At 42.2% G+C, this 22,086-nt stretch overlaps 2 protein-coding genes across 2 annotated transcripts in view; both read left to right on the top strand.

The window, feature by feature from the left end:
• The window catches only part of LOC306916536 (far upstream element-binding protein 3-like), a 23,187-nt gene extending 12,288 nt beyond the window's left edge, over nucleotides 1-10,899 (top strand). Inside the window, exons 6-11 of the mRNA XM_079494427.1 lie at nucleotides 594-665; nucleotides 749-803; nucleotides 3,218-3,368; nucleotides 4,520-4,589; nucleotides 9,610-9,742; nucleotides 10,766-10,899. Of these exons, the coding sequence (XP_079350553.1) occupies nucleotides 594-665; nucleotides 749-803; nucleotides 3,218-3,368; nucleotides 4,520-4,589; nucleotides 9,610-9,665 (404 nt within the window). The 3' untranslated portion in view covers nucleotides 9,666-9,742; nucleotides 10,766-10,899. The remainder of the gene's footprint in view (nucleotides 1-593; nucleotides 666-748; nucleotides 804-3,217; nucleotides 3,369-4,519; nucleotides 4,590-9,609; nucleotides 9,743-10,765) is intronic.
• On the top strand, nucleotides 10,340-22,086 carry LOC306916332 (uncharacterized protein; the record flags this gene model as incomplete). The annotated part of the gene is made up of 9 exons (XM_079494166.1): nucleotides 10,340-10,361; nucleotides 10,766-10,903; nucleotides 11,651-11,785; nucleotides 13,364-13,540; nucleotides 13,892-14,032; nucleotides 14,959-15,135; nucleotides 15,487-15,627; nucleotides 20,927-21,013; nucleotides 21,827-22,086. The coding sequence occupies 9 exons, from the start codon at nucleotides 10,340-10,342 to the stop codon at nucleotides 22,084-22,086; spliced, it is 1,278 nt and encodes a 425-aa protein (XP_079350292.1).

Genomic DNA, 22,086 nt, shown 5'->3' with positions numbered 1-22,086 from the left:
TAGTGAAAATGGAAGATCTACAAGCTCAACGCATCACAATGAAACACATTGTGAGCTCGTAGATGGCTATTATCACAATTTATAAAAAAAATATATAATAATAATCGTAATCGAGACAAAGGTTTGAAATAAGCGTGATATTGATTTGAAGTGCCATCCCTTTATGAACACATTTTGTCAGTTTTAGCATACAGCTAAGTGATGCTGATTCATTGGTGTACGTCCAAAACTTTTCAGGAAAGAGTTTGTTGTGTTTTAGTCACATTCCTAAGCCAATAATTTGATAACCGGCTGCGCAGAGGCTGTGCTTCCGGTAGGACACGGACAGGAGACTCTTTGTCTCCATAGGGAATCCCTGCTGGAAATGATTGGCTTGGGAATGTGACGGTGGAAAAAAAATACAAGTCTCCATGGGGTGAGTAATCGATATATGTTTTAGTCTATCCCTTTAATTTACTATTGTTTTTATTCTCTTCTCTCATCCCCTCGTATCTTCTCTTTCCTCATCTCATCTTCCCACCCTTCCTCTCCTCACGTGTTCTTCTCTTCCTGTCTCCCCTCTTCCCCTCCTCTCCCCACCCCTCCTCCTCCAGTAATTGGCAAAAAAGGTGAACGGATCAGAAGGATTCGGTTGGAGTCGGGCTGTTACATCCATTTCGCTGATTGTAAGTCTGTCTGCTTAATTACAGTATATTGTATAGTTGATTTTTCTCATCTTCTACTAAACTGTCTCTGTCTCTGTGTGTAGACAGAGGTCTGATGGAGAGGCCATGCTCACTGACTGGAACTCGAGAACAAATCAAGTGAGTGTCTTTACCTACAGTCCATCTCTTCTGGCTCTACTCCCACCTCACCCCATGCTGGGCAAGACCTACACTGTAGACGGTATCATTTTTGGGGGGGGTGGAAGTTGCAGGGTTTTGGTGGAAGTACCGATCAAGGAAATTACGTTGGCGCTTTACAAATGAATGAAAACAAGTGTTGTGATTGGTCGGAAAAATATGAAATACATCTGACGATGTTCCGGTCCGAACTTCCGCCGATACCGTCTCTGCTTTAGGTTGTGACCAGGCTTTTCTCTTCGCAGATGAGTAAGGCTGGTGTAGAATGACCAAGGAATACTGGTAACTTTATAAAACACTGTACAGCTCTCAGTCATAGACTCTTAGTATAGCCACAACACAGCAGTGTAATAATAATAGCCGGCTTGCACATGCGTGGTACGCCATCACAACTACCGTGGCTGCCGAGGCACATACAGAACGAGCATTGGGTGAATGCTCTACAGCTGGGACCGAGGCTAACATCACCGCTAGTCCATCTATGCTATGTATTATCTAGGGGTCTAATGATACCGTAACTGCACCACAATTTGGTTTTAATTTAAATAATCAAAAGTATATCTATGTAAACAGCAACATATCATATGTTTGACTTTGTATCGTAGAGGATACTATTTTGTAGTTGGTACTAGTGCAAGCGAGAAAAACAGAACTGCCTGTCTTTCTTGCGCAGTGGTCACTGGTGGGCCCGGTTGGCTGGTTCGCTGTTGCTTTTTTTTCCTCCCAGTTGGGGCCGCCCATGCACTCGCCCAGCACCCCGGCCTTGACCTTTCCCACGCTGGCCGAAAACAGGCACTCTCCGCTCCGTTTTTCGCACTTGTACTGGTTTCCCCACATCTACTCATGTCATTGTTCTGTTCCATTACGTATATAAACCACCTTGGTCATTATAATGCCAGTAAGACGCCCTGAGGGCGAGAAGCGACCTCGCCCTAAAGGGCAAGCGGGGGCAGTGCCTTGATTGTACAAGGTTTGATGATGTCTGGCCATATATGAAGTGTCTTGATTGTACAGGGTTTGATGAGGTCTGGCCATATATGGAGTGTCTTGATTGTACAGGGTTTGATGAGGTCTGGCCATATATGGAGTGTCTTGAGTGTACAGTTTGATGAGGTCAGATCAACATATGGAATGTCAGAACAGGTCAGCTCCATATATGGAGATATAAGGGTGGCAGCGGGGCAGTGTTTGACGAGGTCAGATGAGGTCAGATCAACATGGAATGAATTCACGAGGCGTGACGGACGGACAGACTGACAGGTTTTCATAGTAAACTGCGGCCTACGGTCACGACTAAGCATATGAGCCACGTCATTGTAGGGCATTAACGACTTAAGATTTTTCCAAGTCGACTTGTCAGACAGTAAAGTCGAAGTTGAGTCGATTTATCGTTTTGTACGACGGGACGGGACGGGGGGGGGGTGGAGGTGCGCGCGCTCATATACGGAGCATGTCAAACAAAGCACTGCGCACACACACAGTGGCCTCTCCAATATGGCACAGTGTATGTATCATCTATATGGCAAAGCGCTGATTATCAAAACATAAAACTATAATAGTAAATACTAAACAGTGTGTGCGTCGCGCGTCCCCGTGGGCCGCGGAGAGGCTCACGGCCCGGTCGCGAACCGTTTGTTGGGCCGCCGGCCACGGGGAAGAGAAAAGGAATAAAAAAGCCTCAAATTGGGCAGGCACTTTAGACCATGCGGCCGCTGACTCGGAGGGGGAAGTGAGGGCTGCCCCAGCCTGTGAGCTCGCAGATCTACGCTTCATGCAACGAATGTACCCGTACGTTTGTTCTATTAAAGGGTAGATCGCTACCGTTTGGGGGCTCAGCAGGCCCCCAAACGGTGGCGGATCTACCCTTTATAGAACGAACGTAGCGATATGCTGTGAGCTTAGCCTGTTGCTAACGCGACCGCCCTTCTCTCTCTCTCTCTCTCTCTCTCTGAGTCTCTCTCTCTCTCTCTCTCTCGCTAACGCGTCTCTCTCTTTCTCTCTCTCTCTCTCTCTCTAACGCGACTCTCTCTCTCTCTCCCCCGTTGAAGTTGCAATAGTTGGATCACTCAACACAGACCATAAAAGATAACACAACAGGAGAGTTGGCATCATTGGCACACAGCGCCAGCAGCAGCGCGCAGCACAGCGCAGCGGCCCGAGAACACAATACAAAATATGATATGGGGAAAACTTTTTTTTTTTTTTCTTTCAACTTTCGACTTGTCCTAATATGAATCGACTTGTGTTAATGAAATCGATAAATCGATTTTTTAGTGAATGCCCTACGTCATTGTAACACCCACTGAGGACAGTGTCACCATCAGAACATAACAATCCACTAATGGGATGTTACATTTGTGTTTGTGTGTGAGCAGGCAGGCTAAGAGGATGCTGGCTCAGATTGTGGATCGTTGCCTGAATTCTCCTGGTTACCATGACGTTGATTCAGGAAATGTCATGTCTATTCCAGCCAGTAAGGTTGGACTGGTCATGGGAAAGGGCGGAGACAACATCAAACGGCTTCGGGTAACTCATTTAATTCATTTTTCAGTTTTTTATTCTGAGAAGAAAAGGGTCCCGCACACTGTCTTCACTTATACAGTTTTTAATTCTACCAGGATACTGGTAGGATAGAAAACCAGCAGTACTAGAGGTCCTGGTAGGATAGAAAACCAGCAGTACTAGAGGTCCTGGTAGGATAGAAAACCAGCAGTATACTAGAGGTCCTGGTAGGATAGAAAACCAGCAGTACTAGAGGTCCTTGTAGGATAGATAACCAGCAGTATACCAGAGGTCCTGGTAGGATAGAAAACCAGCAGTACTAGAGGTCCTGGTAGGATAGAAAACCAGCAGTACTAGAGGTCCTGGTAGGATAGAAAACTAGTAGTATACTAGAGGTCCTGGTAGGATAGAAAACTAGTAGTATACTAGAGGTCCTGGTAGGATAGAAAACCAGCAGTACTAGAGGTCCTGGTAGGATAGAAAACTAGTAGTATACTAGAGGTCCTGGTAGGATAGAAAACTAGTAGTATACTAGAGGTCCTGGTAGGATAGAAAACTAGTAGTATACTAGAGGTCCTGGTAGGATAGAAAACCAGCAGTACTAGAGGTCCTGGTAGGATAGAAAATGGGCGTTTAGTCCGGGTTTAGATCTGATTCCTCATTTTCACTTAAACATGAACACAACACTCTGCCCCACCAGCATACAGTTATGTTCATGTGTGTTCAAGTGAAAATGAGGAATCAGACTAAACACCAATTTTCTATCCTACCAGGACCCATAGAATTCTGACTTGATTCGCGGGACATTGTTCTGTTTGTGCATGACGCAGGATAAACGGTCCAATTTTGTGACCACTCAACAACAGTGCCAACAAAGTACCGGTTTTATTTTAGTGCTATTTGTACAAATGAGGACAGAGGAATAGCACTAGCTACTCAACATGAAAACGTACGCACGACGAATGTGCAATATAAAATATTATGCATATTATCCAGAAATTTGAAATCAAATTAGGATGTTTACATTTATTGAAATACGAGCACACCGTTTGTTCTTGCATCCCACCCCCCTCCATCCTACCATTTCATAATGGTAGGATAGAGAACCAGCTCTTATTTAGTGTGTGTGTGTGTGTGCGCGTGCGTGTGTGTGTGTGTTTGTGCGCGCTCTCTAGGAGAGAGCAGGTGTGAAGTTGAAGATGATCGGTCCGATGCCAACAGAAGGTGATAATCCTCAAAGTCCAGGTACACGCGCGCATACACACACAATGTTCCATTTTTTTTCCTGTTGTAACAATGCTCATTCTTGGCAATAGTCCGGCAGCCGACAGGCTTATTTTGTTTAAAGAGGGAGATAGTCTTTTTTTCATTGGCCTAAAATATTGTCTGTATACATTCATAAATCCTTTGCTGACCGGCTGTCGGCATTGGGCAATTGTTGCGAACGCAGTGATTGCGAACGCAGTGAGCACTTACTATAGAAGCTGGCCTAAACTGTCTGTCTGTGTGTCTGTCTGTGTGTGTGTCACGCTGTAACACCACCGGCCCGCCACCAGAGGGCGCAGCTGTATCACACACAAAACACACACACACACACACACACACTAGGGCATTAACGACTTGAGATTTTTCCAAGTCGACTTGTCAGACAGTAAAGTCGAAGTTGAGTCAATTTATCGTTTTGTATGACGGACGGACGGGACGGGGGACGGGGGGGGAGGGCTTAACAGGGGCGGGTGGAGGTGCGCGCGCTCAAATACGGAGCCTGTCAAACAAAGCACTGCGCACACAGTGGCCTCTCCAATATGGCACAGTGTATGTAACATCTATATGGCAACGCGCTGATTATCAAAACATAAAACTATAATAGTAAATACTAAACAGTGTGTGCGTCGCACACTGGTACACAGACCAGAAAAGAGAACACAACAGGAGAGGGGGCATCATTGGCACACAGCGCCAGCAGCAGCACAGCGCAGCACAGCGGCCCGAGAAGTACACAATACAAAATATAACATTAACACTAGTGGCAGTGTTCTGAAGCCGACCTTCAGAACACAATATAGAAGACATAGGTCTATATATTATCATCACAGCAGCCAGCAGCAGTTTGGCACATCATCAGAATACAATCTGCATTACCTTCCATGTGAACCTTCTCCTCCTCCTTCCCCTCCAACTCGATAACGTTCTCATGTTAGTTTGTTACTTATTTTCTGAGCCATGCAAATAAACAACAACCCACACCGCACTGACCGGAGACGGAGAGGTTCATATGATGTGCCCCGCGCGTAAAGCTAAACCAGAAACAGGACAGTCATTGCGTCAGCACGGATGTAGCCTCGGAAAGCCAGACGTTTTATTTCCAGCATGGAGGTGAGGGGGATATCGTTTGAGGATAAAGTTTGCGCGCTTCTATCTGTTACTTCTCTGACACGGCGCAGTTCAAACTTCAAATTCAGCCAGTCAATAGTGGGACACCGCGCGCTGGGGGGGACTGGGCACACGGGTGACTGTTTCATGTAATCAATTCCCAACAGTGTTGCGCACAGAGAACAGCTGATATACAAGCCAAGCTCACATCGCATCGCAGATGCGACTGTTGTGAGCAGAGGTCTGCGTGCGCGACACCATCGCGGGACGAAGCATAAATTATACTTGATGGGCTGCAGGTGCGCGTGCAACCGTGCACAAACAGGCTCTGCTGCCGTGTTCATGAGCGCACCTCCCGTTCTTATGACAGCGACTGGAGGTGTGGTTTTGAGGACAACTGTTTTGAATTGCTATTATTGTTCAAACACAACAGAAACCAAGGATTGACTTCTGTCCGACAATAATCAATGCTACAGTTTGAATTCTGTACGCACGCACACAGAGCAAAAAATATGATATGGGGAAAACTTTCGACTTCTCCTAATCTGAATCGACTTGTGTTAATGAAATCGATAAATCGATTTTTTTAGTGAATGCCCTAACACACACACACACACACACACAAACTTAACTTAAAAAACTTAAAGAAAAAAACTTAAAACAAATCTTTAAAAAAACACTTTAAAAAAATGTACGAGCTGCGTTCGCTTACGCGGTTTATATGTGACCATACCATTAACATCCTATATAAGGCAAGATTTTCAAATTTCCATTATGCTTCATGTAGCATGTGACATGTCAAACTAGGGGGTTTTCATGATTATGAATCCATTTCAAGCATTAGTTTTGCACAGAAAACACTCCTTGGGCTAAAAACGGCACATTTGTGATCATTGGTCGTGCAATGGTCGTTTATAGCTCAAGGAGTGTTTTTTGTACTAAACTATGGAATGGATTAAGAATCATGAAAACCCCCTAGTTATCACATGCTACTTAAAGCATAATGAAATGTTGACATTTTTGCCTTATATAGGATGTCAATGGTATGGTCACATTTAAACCCCTATAAAAGAAATTACTCAATACCGACAGCCGGTCAGCTGGATTCTTGAATGTATAAATGTACAATATTTTAGGGCCAATAAAAAAGTCTATATACCAAATGTCAATGACTACAATGACTTTATTGACTTTTCTACCATTGGAAAGCCTCCTGTTTTGCATGGCATGGCTTTTGAAGATTACGTCATATGGCAGCCAAGTCTATGTGCTTTTTACTGTTTGTTTAGGACACGCCTCGTTGACAGCAAACTGCTGTGCGAGCGCTGGCGCTTTGGCATGGGGGGTCAGATCAACACGACTGCCATCTGTAAAATAAAATTATTTGAGAAGTCTTGTTTTCCCCGGCTGCCAGGCGCGGCAGCACTAATAACTTTGGGGCAGGCCCGTCTAGAGTTTGAATGGACAGGTGAGCCTGTTGAGAAATCTAGTCTTCGCTGGCTGCCGGGCACGGCTGCACTAATAACTTTGGGGCAGACCTGTCTAGAGTTTGAAATTTGAATGGACACTTTGGACAGGTATAAGTCAAAAGCGAGACATCTTAGAGGACCTTCGGTCGCAACTAAGGAGTCTCGCAATGTCGTCCTAGGCGCTTTACGAGCATTTTGTTTTATCTTGTCCGATGTCGTCCTTAGCTGGGAAACTGTTATTTTGTGCAAACGCGCATTATTGTCTATTTCCCCTACCATAAGCCCTCAATGAATTGAATTGCATTGAATTGAATGGGACATTGGGGTGTTGTGCTAATTCGCTTATTTCCATCGCTCAAAAATCATTTTTTTAATAGTATCCCAAGCGGCACACTTTACTACTTATTTTGATGGAAATAAGCGAATTAGCACAAAAACCCAACCCCCATTGAGGGCTTATATTAGGGGAAATAGCCAATAATGCACTTTTGCACAAAATAACACCTGGACCTCTTTGGTGGGGACGTAACAACTACAAATAAAGGTAAAAAAGCCTTCTAGCATGGAATTCTCATTTAACAGAGGCCAACAAATGGGTTACCAAAAGGAAAATAAACAGGCTACAGGTTATTGCCAAGACGCATTGTTAAAACCACACCCAGAGTGGACCGCGGGAGGGGTGGGACTATTCTCGGTGGCCTGTCTCCTTATTGGCCTGCCTGGCTGCCAATCAGTGCAGTGTTTTAGTACTGCAAAAAACAAACATCTCCTAGAAAGGCCAGCCACAGTCAATCGGATTCAATTCAGTCAGTGCTGCTGCAGCCAGGCTGCCGTCTGCTGCAGTGCTGTAGCAGTGGTACTGTTTGTCTCCCACTAGTCAACATAAAAGCTACTACTTTATATTGTATACGGATCCCATGACCATCAGAGGCCTAGCAAAGGCTAAATAAAATATATTAGTTATGTGCTGCATCTGCTGACCTTGGGCAGACCAAGGCGCAGTTGGAGAAATCTACCAAGCACACATTTCAGAACCTTTTGTGTTTATATAACTATAAATAAACATTGTCAGAGACTCAAGAGTATTGTATTTACAACGTTACTGGTCACATGATGCAACCATCAATGGACATGTGACCATGACGGTAGCACACATTCACGCTGGTTCTTCTCAACAACATGAACACAGTGAAATAACTGTCAGGAATACAGTTAATACTATATCATCACACCTGTTAGGTGTTCTTCCTGCTACATTTATAAACACTAAAAACCACAAATACAGCATGCTATACAGAATATAATATGTTCTACTAATACTTTAGTTTTTTTGTGAGACTCCCTTCTGCTAATGTTAATATATCTTTGGCTAATAAATGCCTGTGTGAATATTTCAGGCTAAATGTAAAGTCTAAATTAATAACAATCGATAACGCTCTGGGAGCGTGTTCCCATCACTATTGCCTTCCTGACTCTGATCAACATTAAGAAAAGCATCTATTAGGCCAACAATGTTATGTATAAAGTGTTATCGATCAAATATTATACCAGTTTTCTTGAAACATGTTCCAATAAATGCTTCTCAACCAGTCGGATTAATGTCCCAGGGATTGTGGTGTTTTGGTAGAATCCTTAATCATCCCTCCTTTTGAGTGCACGGTCAGGCCATCATTCTACAAATACATGATAATTGCATTGAATGTTTACTGTACAGTGTACACAGTTACAATCTATGGAAATCGCATCACTTGGTACACCTGTTATTTGTATTGCTTGAATACACTTGATATTACTATCGTCTAATGTTAAAACCGTTTTGTGCACAGCCACTAAATCTGTTGGTACAGAGCACTATATTTTATCGACTTAAGATCTGACTGTTTGTGCCATTATGAGGAACATGGCAAGATGAAGTTACCACTGTCTCTAAAGACTCACTTTACATTACACATACACAGGGTGCACATAACTGCTGTGCAAGTGTGCATGCGTGGTCAAAATAAATGTTGCGTGGCAGATCAAACAAAATCAACCGCTCTTGCGTACTGCCGCCAGTACAGACATTTACTAGCTCTGGTGTCACGTACTGTTCTATCTACTATACGTCCTGTAAGTAGACTTAAAACTAGTGTTAACTAATCATTACATAAGTGGCTCTTATTTTGAAGAGGAATAGGAAGACTGTTTCGGTTGGAGTTGGACTTGGAGTGTTTTGGATTAAACACAAGCCTTTAGCCAAAGTTCAGATATTTACAATATGAAAACCATGCATCTGTGACTTAAACAGTGTACACTGTACACACTTTGAAAGTACGTTAAAAATGGAACCTCCATGGCATTAGGTGAGTAGAAGATCTGTGACCCTACACATGAGAGAGAGAGAGAGAGAGAGAGATTTTCAAAAGGTGTGTGTGTGTTTCTAGGAGCGTGCTGGACTTGGATCTGCTGTGCGCGCTGGTGGTGGTGGTGGCAGGGTTAGAAGCTGTAGTGACGGGACCCTGCAGGAGGTCAGCTACACCATACCTGCTGATAAATGTGGACCTGTCAGTAAAAAAGGTATGCACAATACCAGGATGAGACAGAAGTTGACTGTCAATGAGTGGCTGCTATTTCTATATTCATGGGTTAAAGTTCTCAGTCGCCAGTTGGATTCCAAAGAGTCTGCATGTATTCCATGACCGATAGGCTACTAGTGTTTTTAAAGGAAAGGTTAGAAGAAGAAAAAAGTCCTTATGCACACCTACGAGGGACAGGTGCGTCGGATAAATGAACTGGAATAGTAGGAGAAAGACCGGAATCCTTGTCTTCACTTTCAAACCTTCATCAGGCATGAATGTCTGCCCGACCGAAATGTTGCTCTAATGCTTCAATACAATTCTGTAAGGGAAGACGGTGTTAAAGGAAAGGTTTAAAACTAATTTAGATAACTGTATGGCTAAATTGTTAATGAAACACAGCGCTAGTGTGCTCCTTTCATCCAGTTTCACAAATTGCAGATTACGACTAGGCCTAACAACATTTTTGTTGTGAGATTTTGTGTTGCCTTGGCTTAATCCATGGAAATGCTATTATGCTATTTTATTTGGAACATATTGACATAAAAACACATTTGTGTCAATATTTTCTCACAAATGTTGAATTTAGGTAAAGGGGATGCCAGAAATTGCTGAAAGAGGTACTGAAATCAAAAGTGTTGACACTTTGACAACGCATACTTTGTGACACTGTATTCAAACATCATCTGGAAGGCCTTATACACAAAACTGGGCATCATTTCACCCTTAACAATGATAACTTAAAACTGTTACATCCACCATTTCCAACCTGGTGTCCCTCTTTTAGGCATGTCATTGTAGGTGAATTTTGTGTAAAAAAAAATAGCAAATCTACAAGCTCACAATATGTTGTGACAAGCTTGTAGATCGTCCATTGAATGAATACAAGTTTATTATTATCATGAATACAGGTGTGCCATGGTCTGATAGGAACAAAAAAGTACAAAGCCACAATTTTTTATTTAATTTAAGAACAGACTGCAGAAGGATCACAAGTGTTGATAGAATAGCGTTTCTCCTGCAGGTCTGGATCAGATCACAGCAGAGCAGACCTCACAATGCACCCCATCCAGAAAGAGGAAGGCTGCCTGCAGCGCACGAGAGCAGCACGGGGCCAGGTCGAAGGACGGAGATGCGGACCATCTTCCCACAATTACACCAGGTTTGGGCAGTGGGCGCTATGACTTAGTTTTAATAATAAATACATATTTCTTCCTCGTGCTATATGACGGCCTCAACGCCAGTCATTCTGGGGGCTTGGACCAAAATGGTGGGTGATCTAAAGGTCAGAAGTCAGAACATGAAAGTTGTTCAATTACAATTTAGGCATTTAGCAGACGCTCTTAATCCAGAGCGATTTACATTAAGCAATAACAACAAAGCATGGCATACATTACATATATAAAAAGTAGTTATCATGAAACATGCGTAGGCTAGGAACGTAACAGTGGAATATCTATGTAAACTATACATACTATACTTATTATACATGTGTACTATAAAGTGCTATGACTACATACAATGCAATTCTAGTGCTGTCTACGTAACATGCTATAAGTCTGTTTAAAATATTATCTAAGTCTACATAAAGTGCTATCTAAGGGGCTAGGGCAGGTGCTACGGGCCATGGTGGAGTCTGAAGAGGTGCGTTTTCAGACTACGGTGGAAGATTGGGAGTGAGGCTGCAGTTCTGATTGTGATGGGAAGTGCATTCCATAGTTTTGGAGCCAGAAGGGAGAAGAGTTTGGGACGTGTGGAGCGTTGTCCCGGCATGAGGAGACGCATATGCGTATCAAAGTTTTATTTCTGACGGTCAAATGGTTCATGCTGAGCTATTCCTGTTCAAAGTTTGCTACAAAAAAAATCTACAAGCTCCATTCATTGTTCAATTGGTCAATCTGTCTCACAGCAATCTCACAACCAGACAGAAGTCCTCCCTCAACTGCATCCACTTCCAAAAGTCCTGCCATCTTTGGCAGCACCTCTGCATCTCACCACCTCAGCCCAGCAATTGGCAACAGAGTACCAAAGTGCAATCCTCCAGGTATGACTGACAGATTATCTACATATCACAGGGCTCTATACTAAACCCTGTATTCTTTCCCTCTACAGCAGGGGTGGGCAACTTTGAAGATGGAGAGGGCCACTATACTTCCAAACTCACTCCAGAGGGCCACAATGCCACATTGCATATATAATGTCTTATCAAAAATAGCAGATCTACAAGCTCAAAATGTGTCGCGCTGCGACGTGTTTTGAGCTTGTAGATCTGCTAGTTTTGCTATATTTGAATTGAAATCCTGAGAATTAACATGTTTATTTAATTTCAAATGCATTTAGTTATAGGTTATTTATGTTAACTTTATGAACTTAAATGCAAATACATTGGACATAAAAAAAAGACTATAGCATTCTAATGCTATAGTACAAGTAATTGAACTAGGTTATGTTTGGAATTGTAACAGCTGAAGTCAATAATATATCAGTATTGTGATATTAAACTGCGGGCTGCATTAAGTGAAGGTAGGGGCTGCATGTGGCCCACGGGGCACCAGTTGCCCATGTATGCTCTACAGTACTCCATATAATATCTCTTGAAATGACAACAGCCTATCTACAAACTCATTGTGAGCTTGTAGAGCTGCTATTTCTGCCAAATGTCCGCCCCAGAAACGGGACGCTGAGGTAAATGTAATAAAACTCACTCAGCGCCTTGATCGCCTTTTGACGCCTCCTGGTCCAAACGGATTCTACTTTCGGGTCAAAACAAGCTTGATTTGTGCTTCATTTCTCTAAACATGATCCCCGGTTACAAAATGTATATTTTGGGTGAATGAAATTACATTTGCGGGACCCGTTCATCGCAAATGTGATGAGGTCATCATATGTGGTGTGGTAATACTGTAGTGCCACCCTTTGGCCAATGGTTGTGGGCTTCGTGTCTTCACTGTTTTTTGTTTGTCAGAGCCCTCTACCATATAACCAAAACCAAGAAAAGTGGCAATAACCAATCTACAAGCTCACACCGCAACGTAAAGCAAACATTTGAACTCAAATCTTTAATTCTGGTGGTCCCTGGAACAAAATATTTTGAGATGGCATCCAAATACATCAGTGCAGCGATAGTTCATTACAGACATAGACAGCAGGTTACTTCTAATTATCTCTCCCCCGACCTGCCCATTCATTCGCTAATAGTTCATTCATATACTCCCAGTAATCGGTCTGTCTGTTTCTCATTCGCTGCACACCCACAATACAATCAGTTGGTCCTTTTTTAAGCAGTCACTACTGTGTTCACTCTACATGCCAAGCTGACTCTGTGGTTGTTCAGATGTCAGCGTTCAAATTTCCTGGGCCTCCTCCGTATTTAGTTCTGGGTGATTCTGTGAATTATAATGTGATGTATGGATTGTACTATGATCATGTGTTATGTGTCTATATGGTATATGGCATGAATAGAAAGTTATGTTGTTCATGTAAAGTCTTTATCTTATGCTCTGCTCTGGGGGTTGTTGTTGATCAGATTCTGTGTCTTGGTGTATACTGCATAGGTAATATGTGATATCACATGAGCAGATAACATGTGATAACGTAACACTGACTTTCTGTTCATATACAGACAGCCATGACGATGTAAGCAAAGCACCCGGACGTAAGGATGGGGAGTTCACTGGGAAGAAAGTCAAGAAAAAAAAGGACAGAAAGACGGAGAAGAGACAAGCTTCCCCCAAGCCCCCTGTCTCTAAGAAAGATAAACAACCCTCCAAAACCTCCAATTCTGAATCACATGCAGCAGGTCTGTCTTTGAAATTAAGCTTAGAAATGGCATGCTGCATTTTATTTTATGGGTGCAACAGTTAATCAAACTCATTGATTGAATTGATTATATAATTTAGTACAACTACTTGGGGACCACACAAGGTCAAGGTTGTACTTTATTGTTACATCTTGTGTACAGGCACATGAGAGTAAAACTTAGTTTGGTTTGGCCAGAACAATGACCAGAACAATATACCTTGGGAACACATTGGGAATACATGCAGTAGTCAGCCATACCTGTTTTCAGAATACTGGCTTTACCCATGTTTAAGAATACCAGTGCGGTACCATTGATTGTTCAATGTTAATTGGTCGATCTGTTTCACAGCAATCTCAGAACCAGGGAGAAGTCCTCCATCCACAACGACTGCACACACTTCTGAAAGGCCTGCCATCTCTGACAGCACCCCCGTGTCTCACCCTCTCAGCCCACCAGGTGGCAGCAGATTATCACAGTACAAACCTCCAGGTATGACTGACAGATTATCCCAGGGGGCTCTATAGAGCATAGCAGTGGGCATGGTTTTCTGGACCCACTGAAAAATCGGCCATTCATTTTTCCCATAGAGATTTACAAAAATAATTATTATATCAATATAGTAATTATATCAATTATTTTAAGCCTAGAATCAAGCCACCCAGGATGACCCAGTCATGACCATAACACCTTTGATTCTGTGAACGCTAAACAAGGGTTATTTATTGAATGTAGTATATCACATAATTATTTTTGTCTCCGCCACAGAATCAAAGGGTTTATGGTCATGATGGATGGCTTGATTCTAGGCTTTTTTAGTTTTACAAAAATATTTATATCAATTATTCTATGGGAAAAATGAATTGGAGAGTTTTGAGTGGGTCGAGAAAACCACAGCCACTGCTATGCTCTATAATCATATAATCTCTTTGATGAAAACAGCCTATCTACAAACTCACTGTGAGCTTGTAGAGCTGCTATTTCTGCCAAATGTTCGCCCCAAAATTGGGACGCTGAGGTAAATGTAATAAAGACGAATCGTATGCAATAGATGTGTGAATCTGCATTGTCCTTTTTAAGCAGTCACTACTGTGTTCACTCTACATGCCAAGCTGACTGTGGTTGTTCAGATGTCAGCGTTCAAATTTCCTGGGCCTCCTCCGTATTTAGTTCTGGGTGATTCTGTGAATTATAATGTGATGTATGGATTGTACTATGATCATGTGTTATGTGTCTATATGGTATATGGCATGAATAGAAAGTTATGTTGTTCATGTAAAGTCTTTATCTTATGCTCTGCTCTGGGGGTTGTTGTTGATCAGATTCTGTGTCTTGGTGTATACTGCATACGTAATATGTGATATCACATGAGCAGATAACGTGTGATAACGTAACACTGACTTTCTGTTCATATACAGACAGCCATGACGATGTAAGCGAAGCACCCGGACGTAAGGATGGGGAGTTCACTGGGAAGAAAGTCAAGAAAAAAAAGGACAGAAAGACGGAGAAGAGACAAGCTTCCCCCAAGCCCCCTGTCTCTAAGAAAGATAAACAACCCTCCAAAACCTCCAATTCTGAATCACATGCAGCAGGTCTGTCTTTGAAATTAAGCTTAGAAATGGCATGCTGCATTTTATTTTACGGGTGCAACAGTTAATCAAACTCATTGATTGAATTGATTATATAATTTAGTACAACTACTTGGGGACCACACAAGGTCAAGGTTGTACTTTATTGTTACATCTTGTGTACAGGCACATGAGAGTAAAACTTAGTTTGGTTTGGCCAGAACAATGACCAGAACAATATACCTTGGGAACACATTGGGAATACATGCAGTAGTCAGCCATACCTGTTTTCAGAATACTGGCTTTACCCATGTTTAAGAATACCAGTGCGGTACCATTGATTGTTCAATGTTAATTGGTCGATCTGTCTCACAGCAATCTCAGAACCAGGGAGAAGTCCTCCATCCACAACGACTGCACACACTTCTGAAAGGCCTGCCATCTCTGACAGCACCCCCGTGTCTCACCCTCTCAGCCCACCAGGTGGCAGCAGATTATCACAGTACAAACCTCCAGGTATGACTGACAGATTATCCCAGGGGGCTCTATAGACCATAGCAGTGGGCATGGTTTTCTGGACCCACTGAAAAATCGGCCATTCATTTTTCCCATAGAGATTTACAAAAATAATTATTATATCAATATAGTAATTATATCAATTATTTTAAGCCTAGAATCAAGCCACCCAGGATGACCCAGTCATGACCATAACACCTTTGATTCTGTGAACGCTAAACAAGGGTTATTTATTGAATGTAGTATATCACATAATTATTTTTGTCTCCGCCACAGAATCAAAGGGTTTATGGTCATGATGGATGGCTTGATTCTAGGCTTTTTTAGTTTTACAAAAATATTTATATCAATTATTCTATGGGAAAAATGAATTGGAGAGTTTTGAGTGGGTCGAGAAAACCACAGCCACTGCTATGCTCTATAATCATATAATCTCTTTGATGAAAACAGCCTATCTACAAACTCACTGTGAGCTTGTAGAGCTGCTATTTCTGCCAAATGTTCGCCCCAAAATTGGGACGCTGAGGTAAATGTAATAAAGACGAATCGTATGCAATAGATGTGTGAATCTGCATTGGCCTCACTAATTTCATTTGATTCGATCACGTTTATTTTGTTAACAATTCTATTTGATTGTGTGATGCATCTCGATTTCTATTTTTCTATATTACTGCTAAAGGCTTCTTTTCATCAGTTAATACAATACAAGCAGCCAAATGCATTTTACATTTATAAAGGTAGAAGGAGAAGTAAATACAAATGCTGAAAATACAACTTTACTGCTACAATATTCAGGTTTTCTCATAGCAGCTGTAAGACAGGACACTTCACAAACGCATGGATCAAGAGTCGGTTGGATTCCATATACGTCAGCACGTCTTCTATGGAAGCATGTTGTGCAGTTATTATTTTAGCATTAGAGCATTTTATTTGGTCATTATTAGGGATGCACGATAACTATCGGCCCGATAATTATCGGCCCGATATCAGGAATTATGATGTCATAATTATCGGACAGATAACATTATAAATAGCCCCGATAATATATTGTATATGGGCTCGAAATTGCGATAATTTTGGACGCAAATGCGCCTGAAATTGAATCTGTGCGACATAAAAAATATATTTGGGAGCAACTGTGGGACTACCAATCATTTCTGTGGTGCGCCCAAACTCTCCCCGAGTCGCCAATCTCTCTGTGAGGAACGGCTGAGAGACGAGAGAGAGAGACGCTTCTCCACTCTGTCTGTTGCAGTGTGTTGTTCCATAGCAGGCTAATAGCCCCGCCCGCTTCTCCTCTCTATCTCCCCTCTCTTTGATTGATTGATTGAAAATGTTATTAACAGTTTGCAGAATTACAGTACATTTCAAGCACAAACTCAATACAAAGGCTGTTAACTGTGAGTGGACGACCCAATTAAGCATTACACTTGTTTACAACAGGGTCCACCATGTTCAATTCATCAAAACATTTAGAGACGTACAAATAGACACTTCTATATAGACAAAGAACAGAACAGGAATTCATCATAATGGAGGTAAAAAGGGAAAAAGAAACATATACAGTGAGGGGACTCTCATTCATTACGGACGGTGACTGTCTGAGCCCAGCAGCTGACGAGCGCGTATCGGTGCTCGTTCATCGCGCTGTTGAATGCGTGTCACTCGTTACCGGTTGTAGTTGATTCATTTGCTCCAGTTGTGTAGCATTGTGAACTGCGACCGTTTTGGTTGAGCAGTTCCCATGCTACAGACCATGCTAATGCTAATGACATGCTAACAACAACAACGTCTATCACTGGAACTTGGATAGTGTTGTACTAAGTAATAAGTAATAGGCTAAGTAGTATATTACTGTTTAAGTAATATTTTGACAACACTGATTTTAGGGGTGCAAAAGTAAATCAAACTAATTGTTTGACATGTGAGACATGGCCAAAGCATTTCCCAGCCAAAAACGTTGAGAACCCCTGCTATAGAGCATAGCAGTGGGCATGGTTTTCTGGACCCACTGAAAAATTGGCCATTCTTTTTTCTCATAGAGATTTACAAAAATATTTATATCAATTATTTTAAGCCTAGAATCAAGCCTGGTGAGTCATGACCATAATAACCTTTGATACTACGAACGCTAAACAAAGGGTATTTATTAAATGTAATATATCATATTATTAAATATTATTTTTTTCTCCACAAATCATCAGGATCCTGGATAAATAAATAAAAAAACATGCCCACTGCTATGCTCTATAAGCCCCCTTGTCCCTCTACAGTACACCATATAATCTCTTTGATGGAAACAGCCTATCTACAAACTCACTGTGAGCTTGTAGAGCTGCTATTTCTGCCAAATGTTCGCCCCAAAATTGGGACACTGAGGTAAATGTAATTAAGGCCGTTATCTCAAAAAAAGAATCGTATGCAATACATATGTGAATCTGCATTGGCCTCACTATTTGAATTGATTCTATCACGTTTCACTTGTTAACAATTCTATTTGCTTCTATTTTTCTACATTACTGCTAAAGGCTTCTTTTTATCAGTTGATACAAGCAGCCAAATGGATTTTATATTTATAAAGTGATGTGTGTGTATAATCACTCTTCAGTTCAGACATAGATAAATAAATGGATTAAATGATGTAAACCAAAATAAATAAATGGTATAGACTTATCCTACCTTAGCCTGGTTAATAAACCAGACCGAATCAGCCGTTGGCAAAAAAAAGTTGCCTACCAGCGGATTTCGGTCTGGCGAGGCTCAGTAGCACGCCTCTTTCCTACAATCGAGAACAGGTCGGACCAATCGGGACACGGTATGCAATATGGGCGGGCTTTGGTACAGTGACGTTCAATGCTTGAGACCTTTGACTGACAGTAGCTCTGACCAATTGCGTCAAAGAGAAAATGTTTGAACCCGCCCCCCGGGAAATGAAATCCAAGTGGAGCCAGCCCAGACTGATATACCGCGACAGTGTTGTGTGATATTAGTCTGGCTTATTAGCCAGGCTAATCCTACCTGACATGAGAAGGTTCAGTCCTCAAAAACAAAACCTAAATACTTCTTTAAACTTTACAGTTTTAATGCTACAATATGTAAGGGATAATATCTGGCTAGGTGGTCATTGTCTAGGTGGTCATTGTCGGCTTCGCCTCGGTGGTTAAACTCCCTGTCGGTGAATTATCTCCCGACTGACCACCTAGCCAGATATTATCCCGCTTATTACATGGCTACCTCACATCACAGCTGTCACTAGATCCTGTAGGTTTACACCGTTCCTCACCCAGGAGTCAGCCCAGCTCCTAATCCAGACAACAGTCTTGTCAAAACTTGACTATTGTAACTCCCTCCTTACTGGCCTACCGGCATGTGCACTTAAGCCCCTCCAACTGATCCAAAATGCCGCAGCCCGCTTGGTCTTCAACCAGCCAAAATTCTCACACGTCACCCCCCTTCTCCGCTCCCTCCATTGGCTCCCGGTTGCTGCCCGCACAGAATACAAAACTCTGATGCTGGCATTCAAAGCAACCAAAGGCATGGCCCCCCCATATCTCACAAGTATGATCGTACCCTACAAACCCTCCCGCGCACTCAGATCAGCCAACGCAGGGAAGCTGGAGGTACCTTCACTAAAAACGCTGGGACAACGCTCCACACGTCCCAAACTCTTCTCCCTTCTGGCTCCAAAACTATGGAATGCACTTCCCATCACAGTCAGAACTGCAGCCTCACTCCCAATCTTCCGCCGTAGTCTGAAAACCCACCTCTTCAGACTCCACCATGGCCCGTAGCACTTGCCCTAGCCTATCCCCTTAGATAGCACATTATGTAGACTTAGATAGTATTTTAAACAGACTTATAGCTTGTTACGTAGACAGCTCTAGAATTGCACTTTATGTAGTGATAGCACTTTATAGTACACATGTATAATATATTATATAGTATAGTATGTATAGTTAACATAGATACTCCACTGTTACGTTCTTAGTTTACGCATGATTCATGATAACTACTTTTTTTATATATGTGATGTATGCCATGCTTTTGTTATTGCTTGATGTAAGTCGCTCTGGATTAAGAGCGTCTGCTAAATGCCTAAATTGTAAATTGTAAATTGTACCTAACATAAATTAATACATTGACCCAAAACACAACAAAAAGTATTCCATAAGTTCAAGGTTCAAGGTTATCTTTATTTGTCTCCCTTGGGAGAAATTTGTCTTGGAGACAGAGTCACAGCTGCATACAAATAAAACACGTTCACATACGAAAAGAAAAAAAAAGTTTGCGCTGGCTGCGTCTGGCCAGCTGCAGGGCTGCAGCACTGTCGGAAAACAAGGATTTGAGTTGATCAAATCGAATCCATTTTCGGGTACTGCTTCGTCTATTTCTCGCTCAAATGTTTTCAAACACATTTTTTAAAGCAATGTTTAGCTGTAAATGACATTGTGTGTCATTAGTGTGTGTGTGTTTACATGGCTGATATGTTGGAAACGGCAGTAAATCAAGCGGGGCGCAGCCACGCAGCTGGTGCTCAGAGGGTTTGATTAGGCAGAGTTCTGTTATACAGCGGAGCGGTCATTATCAACACATAACTCACAGCTGAATTCAGCGTTTGACCAATCAGAATCAAGCATTCAACCAAGCCATGTAATAAACAGAAATAACGTTTATTCATTTGGATTACATATAAGCCTTCTATGGAAGCATGTTGTGCAGTTATTATTTTGGAATTTGAGCATTTTATTTGGTCAATTATGTGTTCAGAAGCATCCTATTGATGATATGAAGACGGCTGCCATCTTGCCAGGAAGGTGCTAACTAGGTGCAACTTCCCATAGACAGCCCATTCATCCAAACAGAACAGTCCTATCTAATTGTATTAAATAACGTAAATTGTCCGGGTGGGTAAAAAGATGAATGAAAGTATTCAATAAAAAGTGCTCGAAACGTATTGATACGTGGATCGCAAATGATGTGTTAAGTAGCCGCCTGAATTGCACTGTGGGAATAAGGGCGTGGCCTGGAGAGGCAGCTGATTTAAAGAAGCAGAATGAATTACTAGGGGGAATGAATGAGGGGAAGTATATATACATATATAATAACCATTTGCCTTCCGTGCCTCAATGAATTCGTTCTCTGTATTTGTTGTACAAAGGGTTCAACCTGAGCAAAGGAATCGGTAAGGAGACAGAGGAAAAAACATATTTACTGAAAAGGGCAAAAAAAAGGTTGCACTGAAGCACAACTAGTCACAGCTCTATGTTGGACTAAACACTTGTTTGTTTTCATACAGTAGATGTTCCTGTCACAGCTCCCAAAAGGAAGAACATTTCCAATGTGGAAACGTGTCCTGCCAAGAAGGCCAAGGCTGTGGGGAAAACAGGTACAAGATGGTTCTGTTTCATGGATAGCCGTTCTGTACAGATGTGTGTTTTTTTTTTTTCTTTTTAAAGTGCCACACGATGCAAACTGCAAACTATCTTCTGTTATGTAATAACATACAGACTTTTCGCATGCACATAACAGTAAATGGAGCTGTCTTATGTTATGGCCCTGCAGCCACTGGCAGCAAACAAGCCTCCATATGTTCATGTTATCATTCTATACAGTTATTGTGCTGTATATTATTATAGTGAAGTGGTGTAAAGTATTGCCACACCACATGTGATGACCTCATCACATTTACGATGACAGCTATGGCCATTTTTAGGCCAAGGAGTGTTTTTCGTGTGCTAATGCTTGCAATAGATTCAGCATCATGAAAACCCCCTAGTTTGACCAGCCACGTTTTTGCAGTAGTTCTGTTTAATTATCTATATTAACTGTAAAAGTCACTCATGTTGGAATAAGTGCTTACATACCTTTTCACTAAACTACCAGTCAGTAGTTGTTCAATATGTCTAATTAAAAAGGAGAGAATATGTGCATGCTGAAACTATTCCTAATAAAGCACACTTTATAATGTTCAATATTGAAGTGTTATGGGGACAATGAACAATGGATCCAAATAGACTCTTACAGGTCCATGTGGTTGCATTTGTACACTCTAAATGAACACTGGGGATATTAAAGTGAAAAATTGCAGTCCCAGAAATAAAAAGGGCTGACATGTTAAAGCCGGGTCGGGCCTAAAATGGCCTCGGCCGGCCCAGTTAGGCCTGGGCCTTAATTTTCAGAACTCTACCTCTTCCTCAAGGTATGACACGCCCCCGCAGTCAGGAGGAGGAGGTGAACGTGGAGGAAGGAGGGTTGGAGAAGGATCAGGAGGAGGAGGTGGAGGAAGGAGGGTTGGAGAAGGAGCAGGAGGAAGAGGTGGAGGAAGGAGGGTTGGAGAAGGAGCAGGAGGAGGAGGTGGAGGAAGTAGGGTTTGAGAAGGAGCAGCATTACAAATCGCGGAAGAAGCAGAAGAAGCCTACCTTGTGCCAGGTGTGTACACAGATACGTCCTGAGGGTTAA

Source organism: Electrona antarctica (assembly GCF_951216825.1).
Source record: "Electrona antarctica genome assembly, chromosome: 23".
Classification (NCBI taxonomy): domain Eukaryota; kingdom Metazoa; phylum Chordata; class Actinopteri; order Myctophiformes; family Myctophidae; genus Electrona; species Electrona antarctica.
This window is presented reverse-complemented; position numbering and strand designations above follow the sequence as displayed.